Source organism: Tupaia chinensis, unplaced genomic scaffold (assembly GCF_000334495.1).
Source record: "Tupaia chinensis unplaced genomic scaffold, TupChi_1.0 Scaffold000276_1, whole genome shotgun sequence".
Classification (NCBI taxonomy): domain Eukaryota; kingdom Metazoa; phylum Chordata; class Mammalia; order Scandentia; family Tupaiidae; genus Tupaia; species Tupaia belangeri.
In genome coordinates this window covers 1,286,844-1,311,386 of record NW_006159758.1, presented here as the reverse complement: position 1 = coordinate 1,311,386, position 24,543 = coordinate 1,286,844, and the positions used below count along the sequence as shown (strand labels likewise).

At 39.0% G+C, this 24,543-nt stretch overlaps 1 protein-coding gene and 1 pseudogene across 1 annotated transcript in view; one reads left to right on the top strand and one right to left on the bottom strand.

The window, feature by feature from the left end:
- Positions 1-1,161, bottom strand: LOC102485733 (transcription factor BTF3 pseudogene; annotated as a pseudogene).
- The window catches only part of LOC102487405 (cytoplasmic dynein 2 heavy chain 1), a gene marked incomplete at its 5' end in the record, with an annotated part of 254,523 nt that extends 243,688 nt beyond the window's left edge, over positions 1-10,835 (top strand). The window contains 2 exons of the mRNA XM_006150080.2: positions 1,393-1,509; positions 10,378-10,835. Of these exons, the coding sequence (XP_006150142.1) occupies positions 1,393-1,509; positions 10,378-10,536 (276 nt within the window). The remainder of the gene's footprint in view (positions 1-1,392; positions 1,510-10,377) is intronic.
- Between the last annotated feature and the right edge of the window lie 13,708 nt (positions 10,836-24,543).

Sequence of the window (24,543 nt, the reverse complement as noted above, 5' to 3'; positions counted from 1 at the left end):
TAAATCATTCCCTACTGGGTCATCGGAAAAGTCATGACATTTTTGCATAGAAAAGTGACTGCTGATGACCCAATGCGACAGGGCTGAAAATAGTCTTCACTGTCCTAGCTTAAATGTGTTACCTTGACTCTAACATTAATAGTTCTTTTATTTAGTATTTTACAACTTTGAAGGTACGGTATAGTATTTATAAGATTGTTTTATTTATTTATTTATTTCACTAGGCAAAGAAGTTGATTAACTTTTGTTCCAAACTTTATTCCCAGGCTTCTTCAGCTTAATTAGCTACAAAGAATGAACTGCATATAAGCAAAAGCTGAAAAGAGCTGCAGTGTCCAAGGGGCTTAGGCTTAAAAATATTAGAAATCTAGATTGTATCAGATCCATAAACAAAACAGAATTTTAAAAAGCAGTCATAATATAAAATAGCAGCTCCCAGTAACTTTGTCAAGTTTATCCCTTTCAGAAGTTGACTCAATTCCGTTTGCCTCATTCTTGGATCCCTCATCAAAATTCTCCACGAGATCTGGAACTTCATCATGATCATCCTCTCCAGTAGCAAGTGGTGCTCTTCCATCCACAGATTGTTTGGGCAGAGCTTCAGCTAGCCTCCTCAAACTAATCAGACTGTCTGCCCCAAGTTGGATTCAGATGCTGGGGAGCATTTCTGTCAGCTGCTTTGTCTCAGCACGGCCTGTAATGGTGAAAGTATTCGCTGCCAGAGATGCCTGAACTTTAGGGTTGTTAACGTGGATCACTGTTCCCTGGTTTGGAAACATATTCACCTCTTCAATACTGGAGATATTGTTTACCCCCTAACTTCTTTAAGGAGAACTGAAGTTTCTTATCATCTGCTATAGCTGTTCTCTGAACCACCTCCTTCTTTCTCTGAGCAGTTCCTTTCCCACCAATGCGCACTTGTGCCTGCAGCTTGGCGATTTTTTTTCTGGTTCATGATAGTTTCTTTCATCTTGTTGGAGCAGAAAAGGGGCCGCGTGGGGGACTAGGGTTGGCACTCAGGAGGTCTCAAGGTTGTTTATATTTCGTAGTAAGTTTGGATCATGAGAATATGGATCTAATCTTTCCACGGTATTTGGAATACACAGTCACAATGGAAAGTGTTGCCTTTGTTCATAAGATATAAGATAGTAAGCCAGCAGGTAGCACAGTGATTAAGGCACTGGACTCCCACATGGCCGACCACGGTTCGTGTCTTGGACCTGGCAGCTTACTTTCTCACTTCTCCCTATCTCTCTAGTGAGCACACATGCCTTATAGCAAATTACAAAAATAATAAATAAAACTAATTTTTTTTTTAAATAAAGATATGTGGTAACTCCTGACATTTCGGACTTCAGTGCATATGTTAATGGTTTATGTGTTTTCATGCAGATCAGTGGTTTATTACTGGAAGGGTGCAGTTTTGATGGAAATCGACTTTCTGAAAATCAGCATGATTCTCCTAGTGTATCATCAGTTCTCCCTTGTTTTATGGGCTGGATTCCACAGGTAATATATTGTTGATAGATACAAGTTTAATTTCATCAATTCACTCTTAGATCTTACCTTTCCAATAGGATATTCCTGGCTTATGTATTTTTTGTTTGCTATCTAATTGTATCTGCATTTGAACAATTTGCAGTCAAAATGTCTTATCCATTATTATTTTTAAGAGGTACTGAACTGTTTAAAACCTTCGTTTTGTTAGTTTGTAAAGAATTCATACCCAAGTAAGAAAAAAAGTGAGCATGGTAATAACTGCTACGTATTGTGTTATTCCAGAAAGGTGCTAGGTGATTTCTATCGCACGTCCTCAGAGCCATGTGCCCATCGGATATTGTTATTCCTGTTTTTGAATGGGGAAACACAGGCATACACAATGTTAGAGGACTTCCCACTTAGGCACCCAGAAAGTGACAGAATGTGACAGTGTTATTTCATGCCTGCCTTTGTATCCCACCATGTCATCACGCTGCTGGTAGGCAGGTGATGAAAATGATCTTGACCAAGACTGGGTTTAACTGTTCCCCTTTTAAAATATTGGCAACAAGATAAATTAGAACTTTAAACAGAATGTGGGACATACATGTGTTTAAAATATGATATAACATAGATGGAGACATAACTCTTTTTGAAAAATTATTTTAATAATTTCTTGGGCATGTAAGAAAGGCCTGGGGTGTAAACAAAGGTCTGGCCCAGCCCAGCAGAGTACCGCATTACGGCGTGCTGCAGTCTGGCCCAGCACGTAACCTTTCTTCACAGTGATGTTTCAGAACAGAGGGGTGGATGTACATGCGTAATCTTTAACATTTTCGATCCTATATGTAAAGAGCAATAAAACTAGTTCCTCTGTTACTCACTGAAAGGAGTAACTTTTCTCATTGGGAAATAGTCCATTGAATTTTCCAGTAGTTGTAATTCTCTTTATAAAATAAATCAAAAACTGTAAGCAACAGAATACATATATAAAAAAAAAACAAAGCTGAAGCAATAATTAGTAATCTTTGCTCAGAGAGCTACAAAATGTTCTCTGAACTGAAAGAGCATACAATGCTGTGAAACTCCCTATTTTTTAAATACATATTAGCCTCCTCATTTTCTCCTATGTTAGAGTGACTGTCAAATAGAGAGGCAGTTGAAAGAAACTTTGCTTCATTTTAATCTTGCTATTAGTTTCTGCAAGAAATTTCTATTCAAAAGTTGGCAGATTATGAATTACACGTATTTTAATCTTAGGTTTAAGAACAAAATCGAAACTCATATACCCAAGTTTAGATTTTAACATACATGGCTGTATGTGGAGACAGAGATCCCAGTGCTGAACAGTGCTGACAAGTTACATTAAAATCCAGATAGTGGCTTTGATGGGGAACGAAAGGAGGAAGACAAGCATAACCTGGTTCCCTGGGGCCAGCAAATGGTGCGGTGGTGAAAGCAGCTGGACTGCCAAACGACTAACTGCGGGTGGAGTTCGGGATCTGGTGACTTGAAAATCACGTGGATCTGTGCCCAAAATCCTGCCAGGAGAATAGAGGAGAAGAGATTGTGGCGTGGCCATCTCCCCAAGGGGTCATTTCTCACTTTACCTCTCTGGCAAGTGCATGTACCCCATGGCAAAAACCTTAAACGGATGAACCAGTTTACTTAAGGACAAACTGTAGCAATAAAACAGAGCACGGAGAGGAACTGACCGGGATTACACGTAGGAAGAACCGACCTGGGACACCACCCACCGAGCTGACCACGCTGAACGCCGAGCAGTAGTACAGTGCCGGGTGCACAGCCGCTTCTGGTAACCGAGTTACAAGAAAAGCAGTGTGACTCTACAAGACTATGGATCAATACTTTCATCATTTTACTTAGTGTATCATTTCTATTCATTTTTATCATATATTAAAATTCAGGATTGGAATCAAAAGCTAAAAATAATTGAAATTGTAAATAGCTTATGTAAAGAAAGGTAAAATGAATTGGGTATTTAGCCTCTAAAAGGGATGTCTAAAAAATAATATAAAATTTCCCTTTTAAATATGAGATTTTTCTCCCCTAGACTTTTGTCCTTTCTAACGACATGCATGATTTATGGGTACTTCCCCACCTCCCTTTTACACTCCTTCCTTTACAGTGAGCTGCTTTTTTCTAGATGAACCTATTGCTTTCAGAATCTCCTGTATCAGCAAAAGAAAAAAAAAATAAGGTATACTGCTAAGTGTTTCAGAACGTAAAATGTTAGAGTCCATAAGACCTAAATTCCAATGCTGGCTCCCAAATTCAACCACCCAGGTGATTTAGGTAATGTACCGAATCCCACTGAGCCCATTTCCTCATGTGAAAATGGAGACGATGTTCCTCTAAGACCAGGTTGAGGATTAATAAGAGTTTAAAATACCCAGAGTAGTACCTCATACATGGCAAGTATACCTGATCCTGTTGCTGATCATTTTAAGTGTTTTTGTAACTAGTGTAATAATCATCTCATTCCACATAGTGTTCAGTGCTTTACTAGTGCTTTCACTCATCGTTAAATACCACTGAGGTTTCGTATGCCAGATACTATGCTCAAAAATGTCTCCCATCAAAGGGTCTTCTGTAGACTGTTTTTAATTGCCAAAGGGTGTGTGTGCTTGCCAGAGAGAGAAAGCAAGCACCCCGCCATGGGGTATGGTCGTGCTTCAATCCCTTCTCTGTTTCTCCATATGAGGAATTTTGGATACACTTGACATGATTTTCAAGCTACTGGAATGGGGATTCAAACTTTAGTCAACCACGTGGGATGGAGCTCCCTTAACTACTAGGCCACGAGGCTGGCCCTACACTCCAAAAATAATAAGTACTTAACTAATCTATCTTCTGTGAAGCAGTTTTTTTCCTTCAAGAATTTATGAAAGTGGGAACCAGCAGTTAGCGTAATGGCTATGTCGCTGGACTCCCATGTAGTCGACCACGGTTCGTGTCCCGGACCCGGTGGCTTAAAACTCACGCCGGGCGCGTGTGCGTGCGTGCCCAAGATCCCTAGAGGAGAATGGAGGAGAAGGGATTGCGGCGTGACCATCCCTCCTGGGGGTGATGTCTCGCTTTCTGTCTCTATGTCTCTCTCTGTCTGGCGAGCGCACACGCCCTACAGTGAAAATCTGCCACTGCCCTGAATGGAAAATCTCTCCAAAAAAAAAAAAAAAAAAATTTTATGAAAGTAACTTGGCTAGTATTATATTTAAAAAGATGAGGGAAGTTATTGCTACAAAAATATATTAAGATTTTAGTTTTATTTATTATTATTTTTTTAATTTGATCAGAGAGAGACAACGTGAAAAAGCAAGCAGCCAGGTCCGGGACTTGAACCACAGTCAGCCATGTGGGAGTCCAATGCCCCAATGACCTTGCCACCTGCTACTCCCATGTGCTAGCATATGGCAGGTTGCTCTGAGAGTTATTTTTTCCAGAGTTTCATTATGAAATTATGCTACTTATATAAGTTAAAGTTGATTTCCAAACATCTCCTGTTCTAAAACCGTTCATTGACTTCATTTATAAATACCCAGAAAGTACGTGTTAGTAGTACAAGTTAGTGGGAACAAGCATAAACTGATGAAAGTTGCTTTTTGCCTTCATATGTTTTACTATAGTGAGGTTAAGTTGAAATTGACAAAATAGTTAACATAGTTAACCTCATAAATTTGTTTATTTTGGTTTTTTTGGGGGGACAATTTAGAAGCAAGAATATATGTAAATAATTTTTATCTATGAAAAGGTAACAGGTCCAAATAAGTATACATTTTAAAATTTTAACCTTAGTATTGAACTGAACTAAACCAGTTTCTACTGTAATGAAGATACTGTATATGAACACATTGACCACTTTAATCACAATGAAGAATTTTAAAACTTTATTTATTATTTTTTACTTCGCTATAGGGCACATGAGAGATAGATAAAGAAAGCAAGCAAGCAAGAAGGAAAGTGAGAAACCAATCCACAAGTCCAGGACTCGAACCATAGTTGACCATGTGGGAGTCCAGTGCCCCAACCATCATGCCACCTGCTGACCCCTGACATTAAATTTTTAATTATTAAATTTTAATTACTTCTTTTACATTCGTTGTAATGTGAATTATTTGAAGCCTTCCTAAGATGTCTCCTTTTTAGAATTAAACACAATGATTTTTCTAATAGTTATTCCTAAAATTTTAGGTTCATCTAAATATTTCTGCCAACCAGGGCCTTATGCTTTGCCTATGCAGATAACAATATTAACATTAAGGAGAATTAGGTCATAATCATTTGATTTGGTTAAAGAATATTCATGAAACTTCTATATGCACAATGCTAATAGTGAAAAATTGGAAATGTACTTAGCTCTCCTCTATAGTGATTATGTATTTGCATATCTGACTTAAGAGCAAGTCTATTTATCTTTCTTACAAAAGTAGTAACATTTTCCATTTAAAAGATTTTTAGGAGTAACTAGCAAAATATCAAGGAGCCACGCTGCTGCTTTGTTTTAACATAGTGTAGGTTTGTGGAGAAAGATTTCTACCTCACTTCGTTTATTTAAGAGATTTTTGCTATAGTGCACATACACTCACTGGAGAGACAGAGGTAGAGAAAACGAGTAATCACCCTCCCCCAGGGGTGATGGCTATGCTGCAATTCCCTTCTCCATTCTCCTCTCAGGATTTTGGGCACACATGTGTCATGCGTGAGTTTTAAGCTGTCGGATCTAGGACTCAAACCATGATAAACTACACGGGAGTCCAGCAATATAACCATTACGCCATCTTGTGGTCCCTCCACCCTCACTTTAAAACAAAAAAAGCCTACAATTAAAAGCTTTATTACGTTGTCGGCAAAGTCGTGACACTGTTTGCTACGCAAAAACACATCATGACTTTGCTAACGACCCAATAGAAAGATATCATAAACTGATGTATTCATAATGAATATGTGAAGAACCAACTTTTTGATGAAATTCCTGATTTACAGAAAAATATTCTTGAATTAAAATGAAGAGATACAGAGAAAATCTACTGACTAGAAAGGAATGGTATTATAAAACATTTCAGTGTAATGTCTCGATTTCTTTTTGATCATAGAAATGATGGGAAGCAAGCAAATATCATGTGGAAGACAAAGATAATTTAGTACCTTTCCCAGAATGAAAAATAGGCATGGGGGGCCGGCAGGTGGCATAGTGGTTAAGGTGCTAGACTCCCACATGGCAAACTGAGGTTCGAGTCCTAGAACTGGCAGCTTGCCTTCTCACTTACCTCTGTCTCTCTCTGGTCAAAATAAATAATTCTCTAAATAAATAGGCAGAGGTTCACATCACTTCAGTCCAACTGATGTGTAATACTTAGAGCTCAGTAGCAGTACAAGAAGGCCTGAAGTAGGTTATCTCTAGCACTGGCTAAGGAGTTATGGCGGGTATAGTCATTATTGAATCCTAAAGTTTTGCTACTCAAGCAGAATTGGGGAAGGAAAAGATTAGTCAGTGACTAATAATGGTTGAAAATTCTCTTTTCTCTAGACTTTTTTCCCCCCTCAAGGTCTAACTCAGGATTCATTCTTTCCATGAGTCCTTGTTAGATTAACATGAATCAAAGTAGTAGTTTTAAAAGATTTTGATATTCTATAGTAAGTATTTATCCAAAAATTACATCCTAGATAATTAGTGTGTTTATATTTTACTAGTCAACTAAATTTTAAGCTTCAAAGAAGATTTTCTCTATTTGCTTTTATCCAGAAATGCTTAGGCTTTACAATTTTAGGTAATAGAGTATGTAAAATACTAGTAAGTGAATGGCGGAATAATACAACCATCAATGCAAACACAGATAATCAGATTCAGGATAGAGGGCTTGGGAAATGATGCTCTAAGAAGAGTTTTCATATGTAAATCAGGTCAAGACTAAGGAATATTAGTATTGAATGACTTTTCGGAGGGATGTAACTGATTTATGCCAAGGACCAGAAAAGTCAGAACGGTATTTTCATATGGATGTGTGGTAAGCGAGAGAAAAGGAAGAGGACTGGAAAAGATCATAGAAATTTTAGATCATGCCAACCAACTTAGACTTAAAAATAGAGTGTTTTAATATTTCCATGAAGGAATATTTTTAATTTTTTTTTTTAAGGTTTTTGTCATAGGGCACATGTACTTGCCAGAGAGAAAGAGAGAGAGAGAGACAGACCCTCAGGGAGGATGGCGATGAAACAATTCCCTCTCCTTCACTCTCCTCTCAGGATTTTGGCATGAACACATACACACTGAACTTGACTTTCATGCTACCAGGTATGGGACTTGAACTGCCTTCAGCCATGTGGAAGTCCAGCATCTTAACCATTGTGCCACCTGGTGCCCCCCCAACTTGAACACCATCTAAGTGACGTAGTAGGTGCTAAGAAGTTAAGATTTATCCTGAGCAATTTTAGAATTAGTAGCGAGAAAAAGGAAAGGCTGATAGACAACGCTGATGTAGTTGAACTTTGTAATGTATCACCTGATTCTTTTAGCACCCCGAGAGGTGGGCAGGTGTCATTTGTCCTTTTATACTAGGAAACTTATACATGAAAAGTAGCCTACTTAAGTTAGGAGCTCCTAGGTGGGCAAGTATTCCTGAGCCTGAAAATTATTTGCTTTCATAGACACTATTGTATTTTATTTTGAAAAGTAATAGAACAAGTTCTTTAGGTGCTGCTATTCATAGACCAAAGCTTTTTTTTTTTTTTTTTTTTTGGGGGGATTTTGGCTATTTTTTTTTTTTTTTTTTTTTTTTTTCTTAATATTTTTTTTTTTATTAACCCCCCCAGGGGGGTTAGCCACACCACAATCCCTTCTCCTCCATTCTCCTCTCAGGATCTTGGGCACGCACATACATGTGCCTGGCGTGAGTTTTAAGCCACCGGGTCCGGAAAGCGAACCACGGTCGACTACGTGGGAGTCCAGCGACAGAGCCATTACGCTAACTGCTGGTTCCCAGCATTTTTTCAGCTATATTGTGTGGATAACTAGATTGCCATAAATAAATTCTCTATGGACTTACGCTTCATCACATGTAATATTTTAAAATGGATCTAGTGTATCACAAAGTTTTATTCCAACTGTCAGAAATAAGTCTATTAGTTGAATAATTCTGTCCAGTAAAAACACTAATTCTAAATTTGAATTAGAAATAGCACCATAAACTCATGAACTCATTTTTTTCTTTTAATTTGAAGCTACAGTCATTGAAAAATTCCAGAATATGGGCTGGCAGGTGGTGTGGTAGTTAAAGGCACTGGACTCCCATATGGCTGACCATGGTTCAAGTCCTGGACCTGGTGGCTTGGTCTCTCACTTTCTCACTTTCCCTCTCTCCCTCTCTGATTAAACTGGAAAATAGTAATTTTAATAATAAAATTATAGGGACCAGCAGTTAGCGTAATGGCTATGTCGCTGGAATCCCATGTAGTCAACCGCGGTTTGAGTCCTGGACCCAGTGTCTTAAAACTCACGCCGGGCACATGTGTGTGCATGTCCAAGATCCCGAGAGGAGAACGGAGGAGAAGGGATTGTGGCATGGCCATCCCCCCTGGGGGGTGATTTCTCACTTTCTGTCTCTCTGTCTCTGTCTGGTGAGTACACATGCCCTAGAGCAAAAACTTCTCAAAAAAAAATAAATAAAGTTATATAAAATAATTCTTTTTTAAAAACTCCAGAATGAGAATTAGTCATTCCTAAAACCCAAATTGTGGTCTTTATTACCCTTTCTCTTGAAAGGAACCAGAAATCAGAGTAATGACTAATTTGATTTCTGAGACAGGAAATACATAAGATGAGTGTGTATTATCCTGACATACCAGAAAGGCAAGAAAATCATCAAAGACAAATGGGGCCTATCAAAACTTGAGAGCCAGCTTAGAGTTCCCACTGAGCACAGGCAGACCATTCGAACCTAAGTGAGACAGCTGCATCACACTCAAGTACATCAACAAAGTTTATAGTGCAGTGTTTAAAATGAGGGGGTCAGTGATCACCCTCAGAGTATATTAGGAAACACAGTCACTGTTGTGTCACACAAAAGGGAAATTGGATACTATTTTTCCAGCCTTTCCTACATGGACTGCCTACTTCATGGTAGTAATAAAAACTGCTAAGTGCAAATTTCTCTTTATAGATAGATTTCTGCTTGGACATGAAGGAGGAATAATAGAATTTGATTACTGTTTTATAATCTTGAATGAAATAATGATCATTGTTTGCCTCTAAAATCCAGAGACAACTAGACATCGTATGCCTCTTAGAGTACCACCTATGTAGTCTTTTTGTCAAAAATTGAATCTGAGGCTCACCTCTAGGTCTAGTTTGCCAGAAAAAAAGGAAGAGAGGAGAGTAATTCCATGGGAATGTCACCAACAAAATCGGAATGTGGGAGGCTCTGGAATAGTCTCTTCAGGAGACAAATTTCTAGGAAAAAATCTATAAATTTAAGAGAATTAGGAGACATCACAACAAACTACAAAATGTGGGCTTTTTTGATTGATAATTCTAACCAAAAAACTATAGGATGAGATAATGGATATATGATATTAGTTGTTAATTTTTCATACAATAATTCAGTACTATTATAGTTATGTTTTTATATATTACTTGTAGATAAATTATTTATAGATGAAACTTTATAAAATATAGGATTTGGTTCAAAATACTTCAATAACTGAGTTTAGGGGGAAGGCATAAATGAAACAAATGGCCCAAGTTGCTTTTTAAAAATTTATATTAAAAATATATAATAAAGTACTAAATAAAATTTTATTTGGAAGGTTTTTGTGCTTGGTAATTTGCTTCAAAGTAGTGTATTGCTGTATTTTAAGACAATTTTTTCTTTTTTTAAACAGGGTGCATATGGCCCATACTCCCCCGAGGAGTGCATCTCTCTGCCCATTTATGCAAGTGCCGAAAGGGATCGTGTGGTGACCAATATCGACGTCCCCTGTGGGGGCAACCAAGACCAGTGGATTCAGTGTGGAGCTGCTCTGTTTCTGAAAAACCAGTAGGCTCGAAGGACAGCAAAGACTGTCCTCAAATAATAAAACGTCTGCTATGTAAGCTTTAAGGTGTGGATAGTCTACATTTGAAACGTCGGCTCAGAATATTAGCATACTGTTACCTTTTGTTGTTTATCTCATTGGGCTTTTAATATGTAATAATGGCACTGCCCTTTTAAAGTAATAATTTAAACAAATATTCCTTAATAAATTCTATACTTCTGTGAGAAAGTTCACTTTTCCAGTGGCTCAAAAATTTGTTTTAGGTGAGTGGTTTAAAATAGTGTATTTAAAGAATCAAATATTTCAGCTATGAAGTTTGCATAAATAAAATGTAAAATAATTTTTTTCCATCTTTCCTACTTTTAAGGGTAAATGCTCACTTTTTAAACATTGAAGAATATATTTTAGTTAAAGCTAAATGACTGTATATGTATATATTGTTAATGTCATTATATAAAATTCAATTATTTTAATTGTTATAATATTTTCAGGTATGAATAAAGAATAATTCAGATGAGGCAATGAAAGCATAAATTCTGTTTTTTTTTTTTTTATTTTAAATCCAGATTTATGTCTTTTAAGTTCTTTATAGAAGCTAGTATTTCAGCCCTCGGGATTTTTTTTTTTTATCCCAAAGGAACTAAAAATACTGTTTGAGTGAATGATAGACTTTTCAGAAGCCTACAAAGTTATTTCCAGCTGTGCTCTTGCTACAAATAAATGCTAAGAACTGAGGCCTATATATTAGGTGTTCATAAGAAATGTGTCATATTATTAAAAAGAAGCTATAGGGGCTGGCAGGTGGCGTGGTGGTTAAAGACATTGGACTTCCACATAACTGACTGCAGTTCAAGTGTCGGACCTGGTAGCTTGCTTTCTCTCTCTCTCTCTCTCTGGTCAAATTAAAAAATAATAAAGCTAAATAAAATAATTCTTTTAAAGAAAGCTACATACTTGAGAAACAAAGGATGCAATGAAAGGAAAAATGTTTATAAAAGAATATGAACAATAATAGCATCTCAAAGTAATCTTAAAGAAATGGGAACCAGGGTAAGAATTTTAAATCAAATGGTAAAAAGTTATACTTCCTCATATATATGACTTTTTATCATTTGTTTCTAAGAAATGGTAAAATTCTATAATGTCTGGAAGCTTAGTATATTTTATAAATGTAAAGTTTTGAGCAATGTGAATAGGATTTAGATATCATAACTGTTGTATTAACCATTTGTATCCATCTGGATTTAATCAGGAGTCCAATAAAACACACTGATTTAAATGGGGGAAGTTTAGCATAAAGACTTATCAAGCTCTAATAAAAAAGTAAGATATAAAAGAACCCTATTCAGGGCTAAGGGAAATATCCAAGGCGGAACAACTGGGAAGGGGACCTCCCAAAGGTCGAGGTTCAGACCTCACTGGATAAGGCACCATCTCAGCCGCTGATGGCAGCTTTCTGGTTTTCTGAGACCGGCACTCCTCAGCAGTCATGGACTTCAGGGAAGTAGGAAGCGGCCCTGTAGGGCCAGGGTGAGCCACAGCCGCTGGACGGGTTGTGAGCACAAAAGAGTGGGAGCTCCAAGGCAGGCAGGAGACATAGATTATGCCGTGTCTGTGGTGCAGGACCTGCAAGATGATCTCTAATCAGGGCTGGGGCTACAAGGGGCCCTTTATTAGAATTACATTATGTAGGCCAAACTAGAAGCTAGAGTGGGGGAAATAATCTATAATCTTTACTGTTTTGTTCAGAGCAAGGAGGGGGAAAACTACTTAGAAGTTGCAGTCAGGCAGTAACTGATTGTGCATCGGCCACTTGTCGTTTGGTTATTCTTATTTATCAAAGAGAATGACCAACCTAACTGGAAGAGTAGAATTGACACTTGTTGGGAGCAACACAGAACAGAATTATACAAAGATGCTAGGAGATTCTTCATATTCCTTAAATAAGTCCTATCAAAGATATGACTGCATGTCCCTGTTTACTGCTGTATTATTCATAATAGCTAAGATACGGAATCAACTTCAGTGCCCCAAACTGATGAATGGATAAAGCAATGGGGTATACATACACAACAGGGTACCAGTCAGCCATGAAAAAGATGAGATCCTATCATTTGAGGGTAAATGAACGAACATGGTGGAAATAATGCTAAGTGAAAGAAAACAGACTCTCAAAGATGAATTGTGCATGGCCTCATTTAAATACATTGTGTTCTCTCCCTTCAGAAGGGGCTACGAGACTTAACTGCGTGGAAGTAGAGAGAGTAGTGGTGGACACCAGAAGCTGGGAAGGGGAAGGAGGTGGGGGAGTGAGGAAAACGTGGCTATCACATACAACAGTGCATGTAAACAAGTGGACAGTGTAGAATAAAGCAAGTTGGTAACAATATTTACTTCCAAATAACCAGTAAAGCAAATTTCAAATGTAAGCAACACAAAATAACAGTAAGTTTGAAAAGGTAAGTATGCTTATTTCCTAGATTTGATTGTTCTATAATGTATAGATACTTTTTACAAAAAACATACTATATCCTGTAAAGATATACAGTGATTATCTGTAAATTAGAACTTTATCAAAAAAAATCTACAAGAGATTTTTGCTATAGAGTGTGTACACTGAACTGGAGAGATGGAGAGAGCCAGACAGCAAGTGAGAAATCACCCCCAGGAGGATGGCCACACTGCAATCCCTTCTCCTCTAGTCTCCTCTTGGGATTTTGGGCATGCATGCACATGTGCCCAGCCTGAGTTTTAAGCCACCAGGTCCAGAACTCAAACTGCAGTCAACTGCTTCAGAGTCCAATGACGTAATCATTATGCCATCTGCTGGTCCCCCATTATTTTTTAAGAAGACTAGGAAATCTTTCTGAAAAGAAACAAAAAGTCAATCAAGTTTTAGACAGACTAGCTGATAAAGTAAAAGGACTCAAATAAATGTATAATGAAAAGACATTACAATTCATATCACAGAAATACAAAGATCACAACAGACTACCATAAACAGTTAAATTGCAACAAATGGAGAACTTTTTAAAAATTTGATAAATTATAGAAACAGAAAACCTACCAAGACTGAAAAATGAAGAAACAGCAAATATAAACAGACCAATAATGACTAAAAATATTAAAAACCAAAACCTCCTCCAAAAGAAAAATCCAGGACCACATGGCTTCACAGGAGCCCTCTACCAAGTGTTTAAAAAATTAATGTTGGGGCTAGCAGGTGCCTTGGTGGTTAAGGTGCTGAGCTCCCACGTGACTGAGTTTAGTACTTAGATATGGAGGAATGTATAAAAAATGCCCCCCCCACATAAATGGAAAATTAGCTGTAAAAACTAGGAAAACCTTGTCAGTTATGACAGCACAAATTTAGCTGGAGGGCAGTATGTTTTAAGCCAGATATAGAAAGAAATATTGTTCAGCCTCATTTATAAGCAGAATCTTTCAAAAACAAAAACAAAACCAAAAACAACAACAAAAAAACACCTCAACCTCAGAGAAGCAGAGAGCTGAACGGTGGTTGCCAGGGACGGTGATGGGGGAAATAGACGGTGGCCCAAGGGCACAGAATTTCAGTTCTAAAGTAATTTAAGCTGTGAGGATCTAATGCTGACTGTAGTTAATAATTTCACATTACTTAAAATTTGCCGAGAGTAGGTATTTTCTTCACACGAAATAGTTGCTATGTGGGGTGATGGCTGTGCTAATGATTTAGATGGTCGTAATCATTGTCCAGTGCGCGTGTATCACATACTCGTGCTGTACACCGAGTGTGCACGTATATGCGTGTATGCATACATTCACTTGTCAATTATACCTCTGCAAAGCTGGGAGAAAAGAGTGTATGCTTTGGCAAGTCTTAATTCAGGTTTTTCCCAGTAAATAACATACACTAAGGGGAATGAAACGAAAGCATAGGATATTCTTTAGTCTTTCTCTTTTGCATGATATCCTGAGAATTTTTGCATGTAGATATTTGTGTTCTCCACTAACGGTAGAGCACTACCTGTCAGTACCTGCGTAAGAAAGGAACAGAGGCCGCTAGATATTTAGTCAGCTTTCACTTGGTTATGCTTGAGTGACAACCCAAAATTTCAGTGACTTACATTAATAGTCTACTTCTTGTTTACATTTTTTTTTTAAGAAGAGGAAAGAACAAAAGACACAGCAAAGGTCTGAAGTGTGACAGCAGTATCAGTGACAGGCAAGAATACACAGGAAATATTTGGAAGGAAGAATTAAGCCTGATGCTTTGACAGGCATGTGGGCACCCATGGCTGCAAGTGTGGGTGATGTAGCCTGTGAGGTAGAGAGAGGAGCAGTAGGAGGCTCAAGGCTTAAGATGAACGAATCTGGCTTTGACATACTGGCTTTCAGGTGCCAGGAGAACTGGACTTGGGACTCAGGAAAGGGATTTTTAAAAAAATAATTGTTTTAATTATTATTATTATTATTTTATAATTTAACCACAGAGAAAGCAAGTCACCAAATCCAGGATGACTTGAACTGTGATCTGCCATGAGGGAGTCCAGCGCCCTAAACATCATGCCACCTACCAGCCCAAAAGAGTTTAAACGTTACTGACGAATTAGTAGAAGTATGTGGGGGTTCCCCATGCAAAGAGCCTCACAGGAGAGGCACCTAAAACTAAGACGACCTATTCTCAGAACCTATAAACGAAGCCAATGAAAGACATAGCATGAGAGGCATCAAGGGAGTAGGATGAGCACTAAGACACCTCTAAAAAGGGATCTGCAACCTTGGGACCAGCAGATGTCACGATTACATTGCTGGACTCCTACGTAGTCATCTGTGGTTGGAGGACTGGACCCAGTGGTTTAAAACACACTGTGCTCATGCACCTAAGTGCCCAAACTCAAGAGGAAAATGGAGATTGTGGCGGGGCCATGACCCCTGGGGGGCGATTTCACTTTCTGTCTCTGTCTCTCCTGTAAGCGCCCATGCCCTGTAGGAAAAATCCCTCTCTAAAATAAGAGGGGCTTGCAGGTGGCATGGTGGTTAGGGTGTTGTACTCCCTCCCACGTGACTGACTGCAGTCTGAATTCCAGATCTGGCAGCTTGCTTTCTCACTTACTTTGTCTCTCTCTCTCTTTCTCTGGTCAAATTAAAATAAATGAATTAAGTTAGATAAAATAATCAGAAAATAAAAGAAAAAGAATAAGAAATGCATCTGCAACTTCAGTGCACTCGAGGTGCCTACTGGATTCCTAGGCTCTAGCCGAAACCTTTAGAATCAGAAACTTTGGGAGTAAGATCTGAGAATCCAATTTTTAAGAAGCTTTCCAGATTATTCTTATGACTATCACTATTCTTATGACTATCACTATGGGAGAGAGAAATATTACAGAATTCAAGGCCAAAAATATATTCAAAAGAGATGCAGGCAGTGTTTTCATTTTCATTCTCTGTAGAAAAGTCCAGTCTAATCTGGAGTGCAAACTGAGCACTGGGCTCAGCAAACGAGTGAGTGGAGGTCTCTAGAGAGAAGAAAGCTGTTAAAACAGGAGGGCGGGAACAGTACATGACAGATTGCTTTCAAGATTATGACCTTTTTTTCTTCTGAAGAAAAAAGATCGGTAAAAAAATTGAGATTTTACAAATCTATGTGTTCCTGCCACTTTTTCATATGATTTATGATTTTTTATTGCCATGAAACATTAGCATCACTCTCTCCAAGAAATCTGTATTAAGCTTGTTTCTTCTAACCTTTTAGAAATTTTATGGTTTCCTTTAAAAAAAGTCTTTGCCACTCCCTCCCCATCCTTTTAGTTCAAAGATAAGGATTTCCTTTTCTTAAAGATTAAAAATGTCACTAGAATGTGCCGTGATGCTAAAGATGGGTTATTTTTCTTTTTGAACCTGCATATCCATGTTTTTCAGTTTTTTACTTTTTTTTAAGTTCTGAAATTTTTTCTTTCAGTTACATTCTTCATAAACCTCTCCCACTTGTTCAGAATTGTCCTTTAGGAAATTAAATAAATCTTGCATTGCCTTCTCATGGACTGTTTCCTGTAACTTCTTTATCTTTAATCATCATTTTTATTATTTTCTCTTGGAGTCTATAAATGTGTACAGCATCTATTCTGATAAATGTGTCTTAGAAACATGAATTCTACTCCACACACTCCCAATCAGTGTTCGTTCATATAGAGAGTTGTCCTGATCTTTTGTTCCATAACCTTACTGCTATCCTGTATCTCCCTGAAACTGGATTATAGGTATTTTCCTTAAGTTAGAAGTTTCCTTCTTTTTCATGGGGAAAACCTAACGGATCCAAACTGGTTGAAAGACAGATTTGTTTCTGTCATCTGTTGTTTCTTTTGCACAGCCACCTCCTTGCAGGAGTCAGATTGCTTTTCATTTCCTGTTTGTACTTTCACTACCTTCCTATCAAATAGGATAGGTGCTGTAGAAGAATACAGCACCATGCTCTCAGCTGTAGAAAGCACAATGCTGCGATTAGCTCTAAGGCCACCTTCTTTCTGGGCTCTCACATGGTGGAGGAGGCAAGGAAGCGCTCTGGAAACCTCTTTTTTATGTGTGTGTAAACACACACACACACACTCTGAATCACTATACATCACTACAACTTGTAAAATGAATTTACCCAACATGAATACACCCAGTCCAGTTGAAGATACCATACGTGTTATCATCAATTGATAATTATCCATTTCTGTGTCCCATAAATGTCTTGCCTCTGTATTTTTCTCCTTGATTCCTTTCTTCTCACTCTTCCTGGACCTCTTTACAAACATTTTTTAAAAAGTGTCCTATAGGGTATGTGTGCTTGTCAGAGAGACAAAGAAAAACAGAAAGTGAGACATCATCTCCCAGGGGGAGGGATGGCCAAACCACAATCTCTTCTGCCTTCCCATCTTGGGACTTTGGACATGTGCGCACGCGCACGCACACGCACGCACACACACACACACACAAACACACACACACACTGTGAGTTTTAAGCCGCCACATCCATGATTTGAACTGTGGTCGACTATGTGGGAGTCCAGCAACATAACCATTACTCCATCTGTTGGTACCACAGAACCTCTAAAGGCATTTTTTCCACTTACGAGGGCTCTGTTTCCAAGACCTAATCACCTTCTAAAGTCTATCTCCTAACCACATCAAATTGGATGGTAAGATTTTAACATATGAAGTTGAGGAAGAAGAAAATACTGCCAACATTCAGTCTGTAATAAGCTACAAGTCCACTCTGCTGTTCTTTGCTTTAGAAGTTAGACTGGGCAGGGACCAGCAGATGGAATAATGATTACATCACTGGACTCTCACGTAGTCAACCATGGTTTGAGTCCCAGACCTGGAAGCTTAAAACTTACACCGGGGGAACCAGCAGTTAGCGTAATGGCTATGTTGCTGGACTCCCATGTAGTCGACCGTGGTTCGCGTCCCGGACCCGGTGGCTTAAAACCCACGCCGGGCACATGTGCGTGCATGCCCAAGATCCCGAGAGAAGAATGAAGGAGAAGGGATTGCGGCGTGACCATCCCCTCTGGGGGGTGATTTCTCGCTTTCTGTCTCTCTGTCTCTCTCTGGCGAGCGCACGCGCCCTATAGTGAAAAACCTCTCAAAACAAAACACAAAAAACAAAAAAACAAAACAAAAAAAAACACAACTTATACCTGGCATGTGTATGTGTGCCCAAAATCCTGAAAGGAGAATAGGGAAGGGATTGTGGTGTGGCCATTCCCCTCAGGGTGGGGGGTGATTTCTCACTTTCTGTCTCTAGGGAGCGCATGCACCCTATAGCAAAATCTCTTAAAAGAAAAGAAAGAAAGAAGTGAAAGACTGGGTATCCACGGACCCCCGCTTCCTCCTCTGCCAGGTGGCTTCCCTGCTCAGTTTTGCACATGGATGACAGCGACAAGGCTGAGCGACTGGAGTGAGGATGAGGCAGGCAATGTTCCTCTTTGCTTCCTGTTCTTGTCAGTGTCAGCCCCAGCAACTCTGCTTTTTCCTGGCAGGGGAAATTGATGTCAGTAGTTATTGGCTTCAGATCCCAGTGTCGTTCGTATTCCGAGAATCAGTCTGGAGGACCCCGTAGCACTAGAGAGGCACCACTTTCCTCCCTGCATCGAGTTTCAGGTACAAGGAACCCTCTATAAGCTCTTAAAATGTTGACCATATAAAACTACAGATATTTGAACATTTTTAACCTAAAAACTCTAAGCTTTTATTACTTAAATCAGAATCATCTCCATAATTTACAATCCAGTGTGAAATGGAAATGAGGGTCCTCTGTTCAAAAATGAAGAAATACAAGACAAGAATACAAAGCATAAACTGAATCACTATACATCACTACAACTTGTAAAATGAATTTACCCAACATGAATACACCCAGTCCAGTTGAAGATACCATACGTGTTATCATCAATCGATAATTATCCATTTCTGTGTCCCATAAATGTCTTGCCTCTGTATTTTTCTCCTTGATTCCTTTCTTCTCACTCTTCCTGGACCTCTTTACAAACAGGGAGTGCTGGCCCTGGTAGGAACTCACACGTTCCAACAGCCAGGCTCTTCCTTCCCTTCACTTCCCTGGCCCTGCAGAGTGGTAGCTATCTTATCATCACTGCCTAAGTCCCCCATCTTTCCTTTGTTTACTGTTTGATTAAAGAGGTGTTGCAAAACTTAATTTCTGTTTAATTTTTATTGTAATAAGTGGTGAGATTTTTCCTGAGACAACTATGAGGATCCCTCCTAAATTGCTTATCATATTTGACCTCTCCCGTCATCAGCAGCTGTGTAGACAGAGGCCTTTTGTTAAGGTGGGAATAGTATGGGCTTTAAGGGGTATCAAGAAAATTCAGTTCTTTAAAAAGAATATATCCAAGTATCAAAGCCAGAAATTGAAATGTTGCATAATGCTCAAAATAGCTAAACAAAAGCAAAGCAAACAGGAGAAACACTTCTTTGCTTTTATCTAGTTCAGATTTTAGTGTTATTGGGACCAGCAAATGATGTAATAGTTATGTTGCTGGACTCCCACATAGTCACCCATGGTTCAAGTCCCAGACCCAGTGGCTTCAAACTCACACCGGGCATTTGTGCATGCATGCCCAAGATCCAGAGAGGACACCGGAGGAGAAGGGATTGTGGTGTGGCCACTTCCTAGGGTGGGGGGTGATTTCTCTCTGTCTCTCTAGTGAGTGTACATGCCCTATACCAAAAATCTCTTAAAAAAAAAAAAAAAGATTTTAGCATTATGTCAGGATACTTTTTCTACAGAAATTATTCTATGTCGCTTGTAGATTTTATGTTGTTAAGTCTTGAGGATAATTCCGGCGTATGTATAAAAGTAGCAACACTCCAAATTGGCCAAAGATCTTATTAGAAATTTACAAACTCCTCCTAAAGGTTTTCATGTATTGACACAGCAGTAATTCCAGAAAGAAATGGTAATACCTGTGAACCGTTAGGTACCTGTGGTCTGTAGGATCAAAATACAGTATTTGATTTAGCTCTTAAAGAGAACTTTAATTTCCAGAGCATTAGATTGGGAGCCCATGTTTGCAGCTCGACAATTAGACCCATGCTGGCCTGCATTCCCACAGAAGCCCTGCATTAATCACAGCCCTGTTGTAATCTAACCGCTGATTGTTTTGAAAGATGAAAAGACTGCATCTGTGTTCCAATGACTCCCATGCATTCAAATTGCCCTTAAAACAATGGAAGTCATGGTAGCTAAAATGAAGCCGCTCCCTACCTGGGAGCACTCATGTACATGAGTCAAATCCCATCTGGATGTGCTCGGTAATGTTTTTATCCTGTTAAGGAACACACATCATTGCAAATTTGAGAATGGGAAGTTCTAATTATTAAAGTCAATTCTGTTTCTGCGCTACGTACAGCGACAGAAAATATTACATAGCCTTTATAAAACTGAATTACATCCGATTTGAACTTCATGTGAAACTTGAGCGTGTGTGAAAGTCTGAATTTCCTGTTAAATACAACAGCCTAGATAAGAATTCAGCACCCAGGAGACAGCCGACTGACAATACGCCATCTCGCTGAAGCCTGAGTGGGCTGGCACGGGCACAGTTCACGCAGACTCCGCTCAGCTGCCAGCTCTTCATGCATTCGTCAGGCTCTGCAGAGAGCACGCAGGATGGCAGAGTCATACGTCAAAGACCTCGGTACCGCTTCCCTTGGCATTCCAAGCAGATTAGTAGCTGACAGATTTCTGCAGCTCAGTGTGAATGGATGACGGAGATGACAAGCAAAGCTGTGGCATTGAGTGTCATGGTCTCAAGTTCCATCAGAACTGGCAAGGCTGCCACTGAAGTTATTGGAATCATACAGTTTGAAGGAACTATTTTGTTTTAAACAATGTGGCAGGCCTATACCATGAGTGTACTCCTCACCAACACTCCTCACCAACACGTACACCAAGGCATCTACCAAGTTTCACCTAACAAAAGCACTCACCCCTCCCTGACATGTGTACATAGCACACCTGTATTCATGTGAATGGTGTTTTTTTTGGGGAAAAAAACCAAAACAATCTTTTTGTCCCTGCTCTGATTAAATATGATGTCTATCCTGGGTTGAACTCTACCTACAAAAAATGACAAATAGATATTCCTAATATCATCGAATACCTGCAAAAGTATCACCTCCTCAAAAAATAAATGCTTATCACAAGCTTATGAAAGCCATAAATCCTTGCAATCGTTTTTCACTTGTTTAACCATGATCTAATCAAACATAAAGCTTTCGTTGAAATAGAAAGACTCAAATAAAATGTCTGTGGGTTCAACTGTACAGTTTTACCCAGAATATTTTGCTTGCCTGGCTTTGTAACCCACTTTCGAGCAAATCCTGTATGTCTCAATGGACAATAAACTTGCTGAGGCTTTGTTTGTTTCAGATTATGTACCCTGCTAATGCCTTCACGGGCTTCAAAGAATTGCCTTTTTCTCAGCCTCACTCCAAATCGATTTTCTGAACACCTATTGTAGACAAGGAGCTTGCAAAATACTGAAGAGCACATAAGGGGAAGCGCTCACGCACTTTCTACCTGGATAACAGATATTAAATCACATTCTTAAAGCATCGTTCCCATGGCAGGAAAGCTATTTGAGCAAGGAGCCTATGTTGCAAATACAAAGATACCTGACAGTGTTTTGCCAAAGACAGCTTTATACAAGAAAGTGCTCTCAAACCGTCTGCCCTTCTTTTATCTAATAGGAAATGTCACAAGATGGAAACACTTGTGAACACGGTTGCAACATGTCCTCCGGATGATAGCACTTCATGGTGTGCCTGTGGGAACTTGTGAGAATAGGTTCATATTCAGTCCTTTAATGTCCATCCGTGCTCTGCATGCCAATTTATGAAACAAGGATGCTTCATTGTATGGTTTTGAGTGGTTGAACACACTCTTAAGGCTGACATCTGGAGCTGTCTTGGAGCATGGCCTTTGTCTTTCGTGGGGACGGTCCCTCCAGACTACATGAGCACATGCTGTCCACCCTGGCCTCCAGCCTCCTGCCCTTCCTCACATGTAGCTGAGCTCACCTAGGCCCATTGCTTACAAAAGCCCACACTGCTGTTGTTGAGGCTCCCCAGGAAGAATGACCTACCATTAGTTTCTCTGCGCTAGGTGTTTGAGAAGCCATTCTCAGCTAACCTATCCTCTCTAATTCTAATCAGTAAAATATTTCTAATTTCATTACATGAAAAACACAAAACCCCTACAAATTACTGAGCCTCATATCCTTTCTTCCCACTTAGAAGAGATTAGTCAATGGACAATGTACTCTACCATAACCATTAAAGAGAAATACAGTGCTTTTAGGATTATTATTCTTTCACTTTATTTTGTTTTATTGTAGATATTAAGGTCCTGAACTGCAGCAATTCTAAGACATGTTCTCTGCTCCCATGTTACACTTATGTAGAGAGATGGCAGACCAGTGACATGAGCAACAGCAGCAAAACTATGAAATGATCCATTTAGGGGGATAAATTTCATAAAAAATGATCAGAAACATTAATTAAGCATTGATTATTGTTATCATCTTATAGATATTGGGTTGTCAGAAAAATCATGACCCCTTTTTGCATAGAAAAAACAGAAAAATATGTCCTTACTTTTCTGAAGACTCACCTAACTTAGGATCACACAAGTTAATAGATAGAGAATACCTAGAACTAGACCTGCTGCAGGAAGAGATACTGGAAATCTTAGTCATTGTCACTTATTTACACCATCATCCCATTCTGTCTTTGCAGCTCTGCAATGCAGGAATTACCATCTCGTTTTTGCGGAGGAGGAGAATCAGTGATTTATTTACACTTGCAAAACTATACTGACAAGTTAAAGTTCTAGGTCTCTATTGCTAAGGCCAGGATTCTGACCACTCCATGATAATGTAATCCATGTGGCACTGGCTGGTAAATGCCACAAGAAAATCCAATTCCTCCTCCTCTAAGTTTGCTTTTGGTGGTGCTTGGATAGGGTATAAAATCAGTGGATGTTACATTTCACCAAAATCAGTAGGAGTAAGTGGCTCTGGTATTGTCTTTGAAAACTGCAACAGAGCAATGTACATCTGATGGGGATGATTTTTAAATAATTTTTTTTGAATACAACAAATTTTTTATTTTAAAACCTCAGATTTTGACCAGCATAGCACCACGAACATGGGTGCCCTGACAGAACTTTGTGATCTGACCACTAGAAAAAATTCTGCATGATTATGCCAGGCTATAATTAAGGCTAACCAATCAAAATTCGGTACCCAATACCAGTTATAATCCAGGTAGGAACTACAGATACAGGAACCCTGGGACTGGTCTTCCTTGGAATTACTGTTTCAGTGTTACAGCCTGTATGAGGACATGGGCCTGCAAGCTTGCATCTCACACAAAGAAACTGATCGACTAAGAGGTAGATGAGATTCCGGGTTCCTTCTAGCAGTGGAGAGGCAGGGCTGCAGCATGTATTAGAGATAGGCCCTAAGGCCAAAGTTCACTACGCTGAGCAGGGGTGAGGGGACAGGCTCCTGGCACCACCACCTCCACACAGGAGGGCTGCCATTCCCCTATCTGTGTCACTACTTCAAATCGTATTTGTCTACATTCAGTGCACATGTACCAACATACATACAACATGTATACGTGCATATTATAAATCCTGACTGAGGCAGGAAGTTGAATGAGATTTTTTTTCTCCTTAGAATGTCCAACAACATCTATCCTAATTTTCAATTATCCCATGCTATGATTCACCACACATCTTCCTACTTCTAGATACTATTTTTCATTTATTTTTTCCTTCTTCACCTCCTCCTCTGTTTAACAAACATTTATTAAATACCTAGTATTTGCCAATCACTAACATGTTAAAACGAATTAGCAGGCCTAGTTCATCTTACTCTCAAACAGCCCTGCTTGCATCTGTTCCTCCAGGGCTTCTCACCCTTATCCCACATTTCTCATTTTGGTTCAGGCTCTTTCCTATTTTTGGATTCTTGTAATAATCTTTTAAGTGGTTACTTGTCTTAACTTTCTAAGCCTGGCTATTATCATGTCCTTTTTCCCACTTAGAAACCTTTGATGACTTCCAACAGTCTAATGAATTAAGTACAGACTCATTTTTGTGGCATTCAAAGACCTCCTCACTCTGCCTTCTGACTTCTCTTCAGGTGTTAACTTGAACAATTGCTCTCTTTCGCCTCTTTTGCTGGATTCCAAAAGAAATACTATCCCACTGAGCACATTTTGGAGTTTAAACATTATCTCAACCTCAGTCATGCATCTTCAATTACACCTCCCTAGTCCTAGGACACTCTGCTGTGTAGTTATAGTTAATGGCAATACTGTGTTTACTTTATCTGTATTATATCCTCTAATCCTTACTAGAAGTCCATGTGGTAAGTGACTTTATTATCTCCATGTAACAGATGAGCAAACAGCTTAAGCTACATCGGCAAAATAGGATAATACAAAGATACA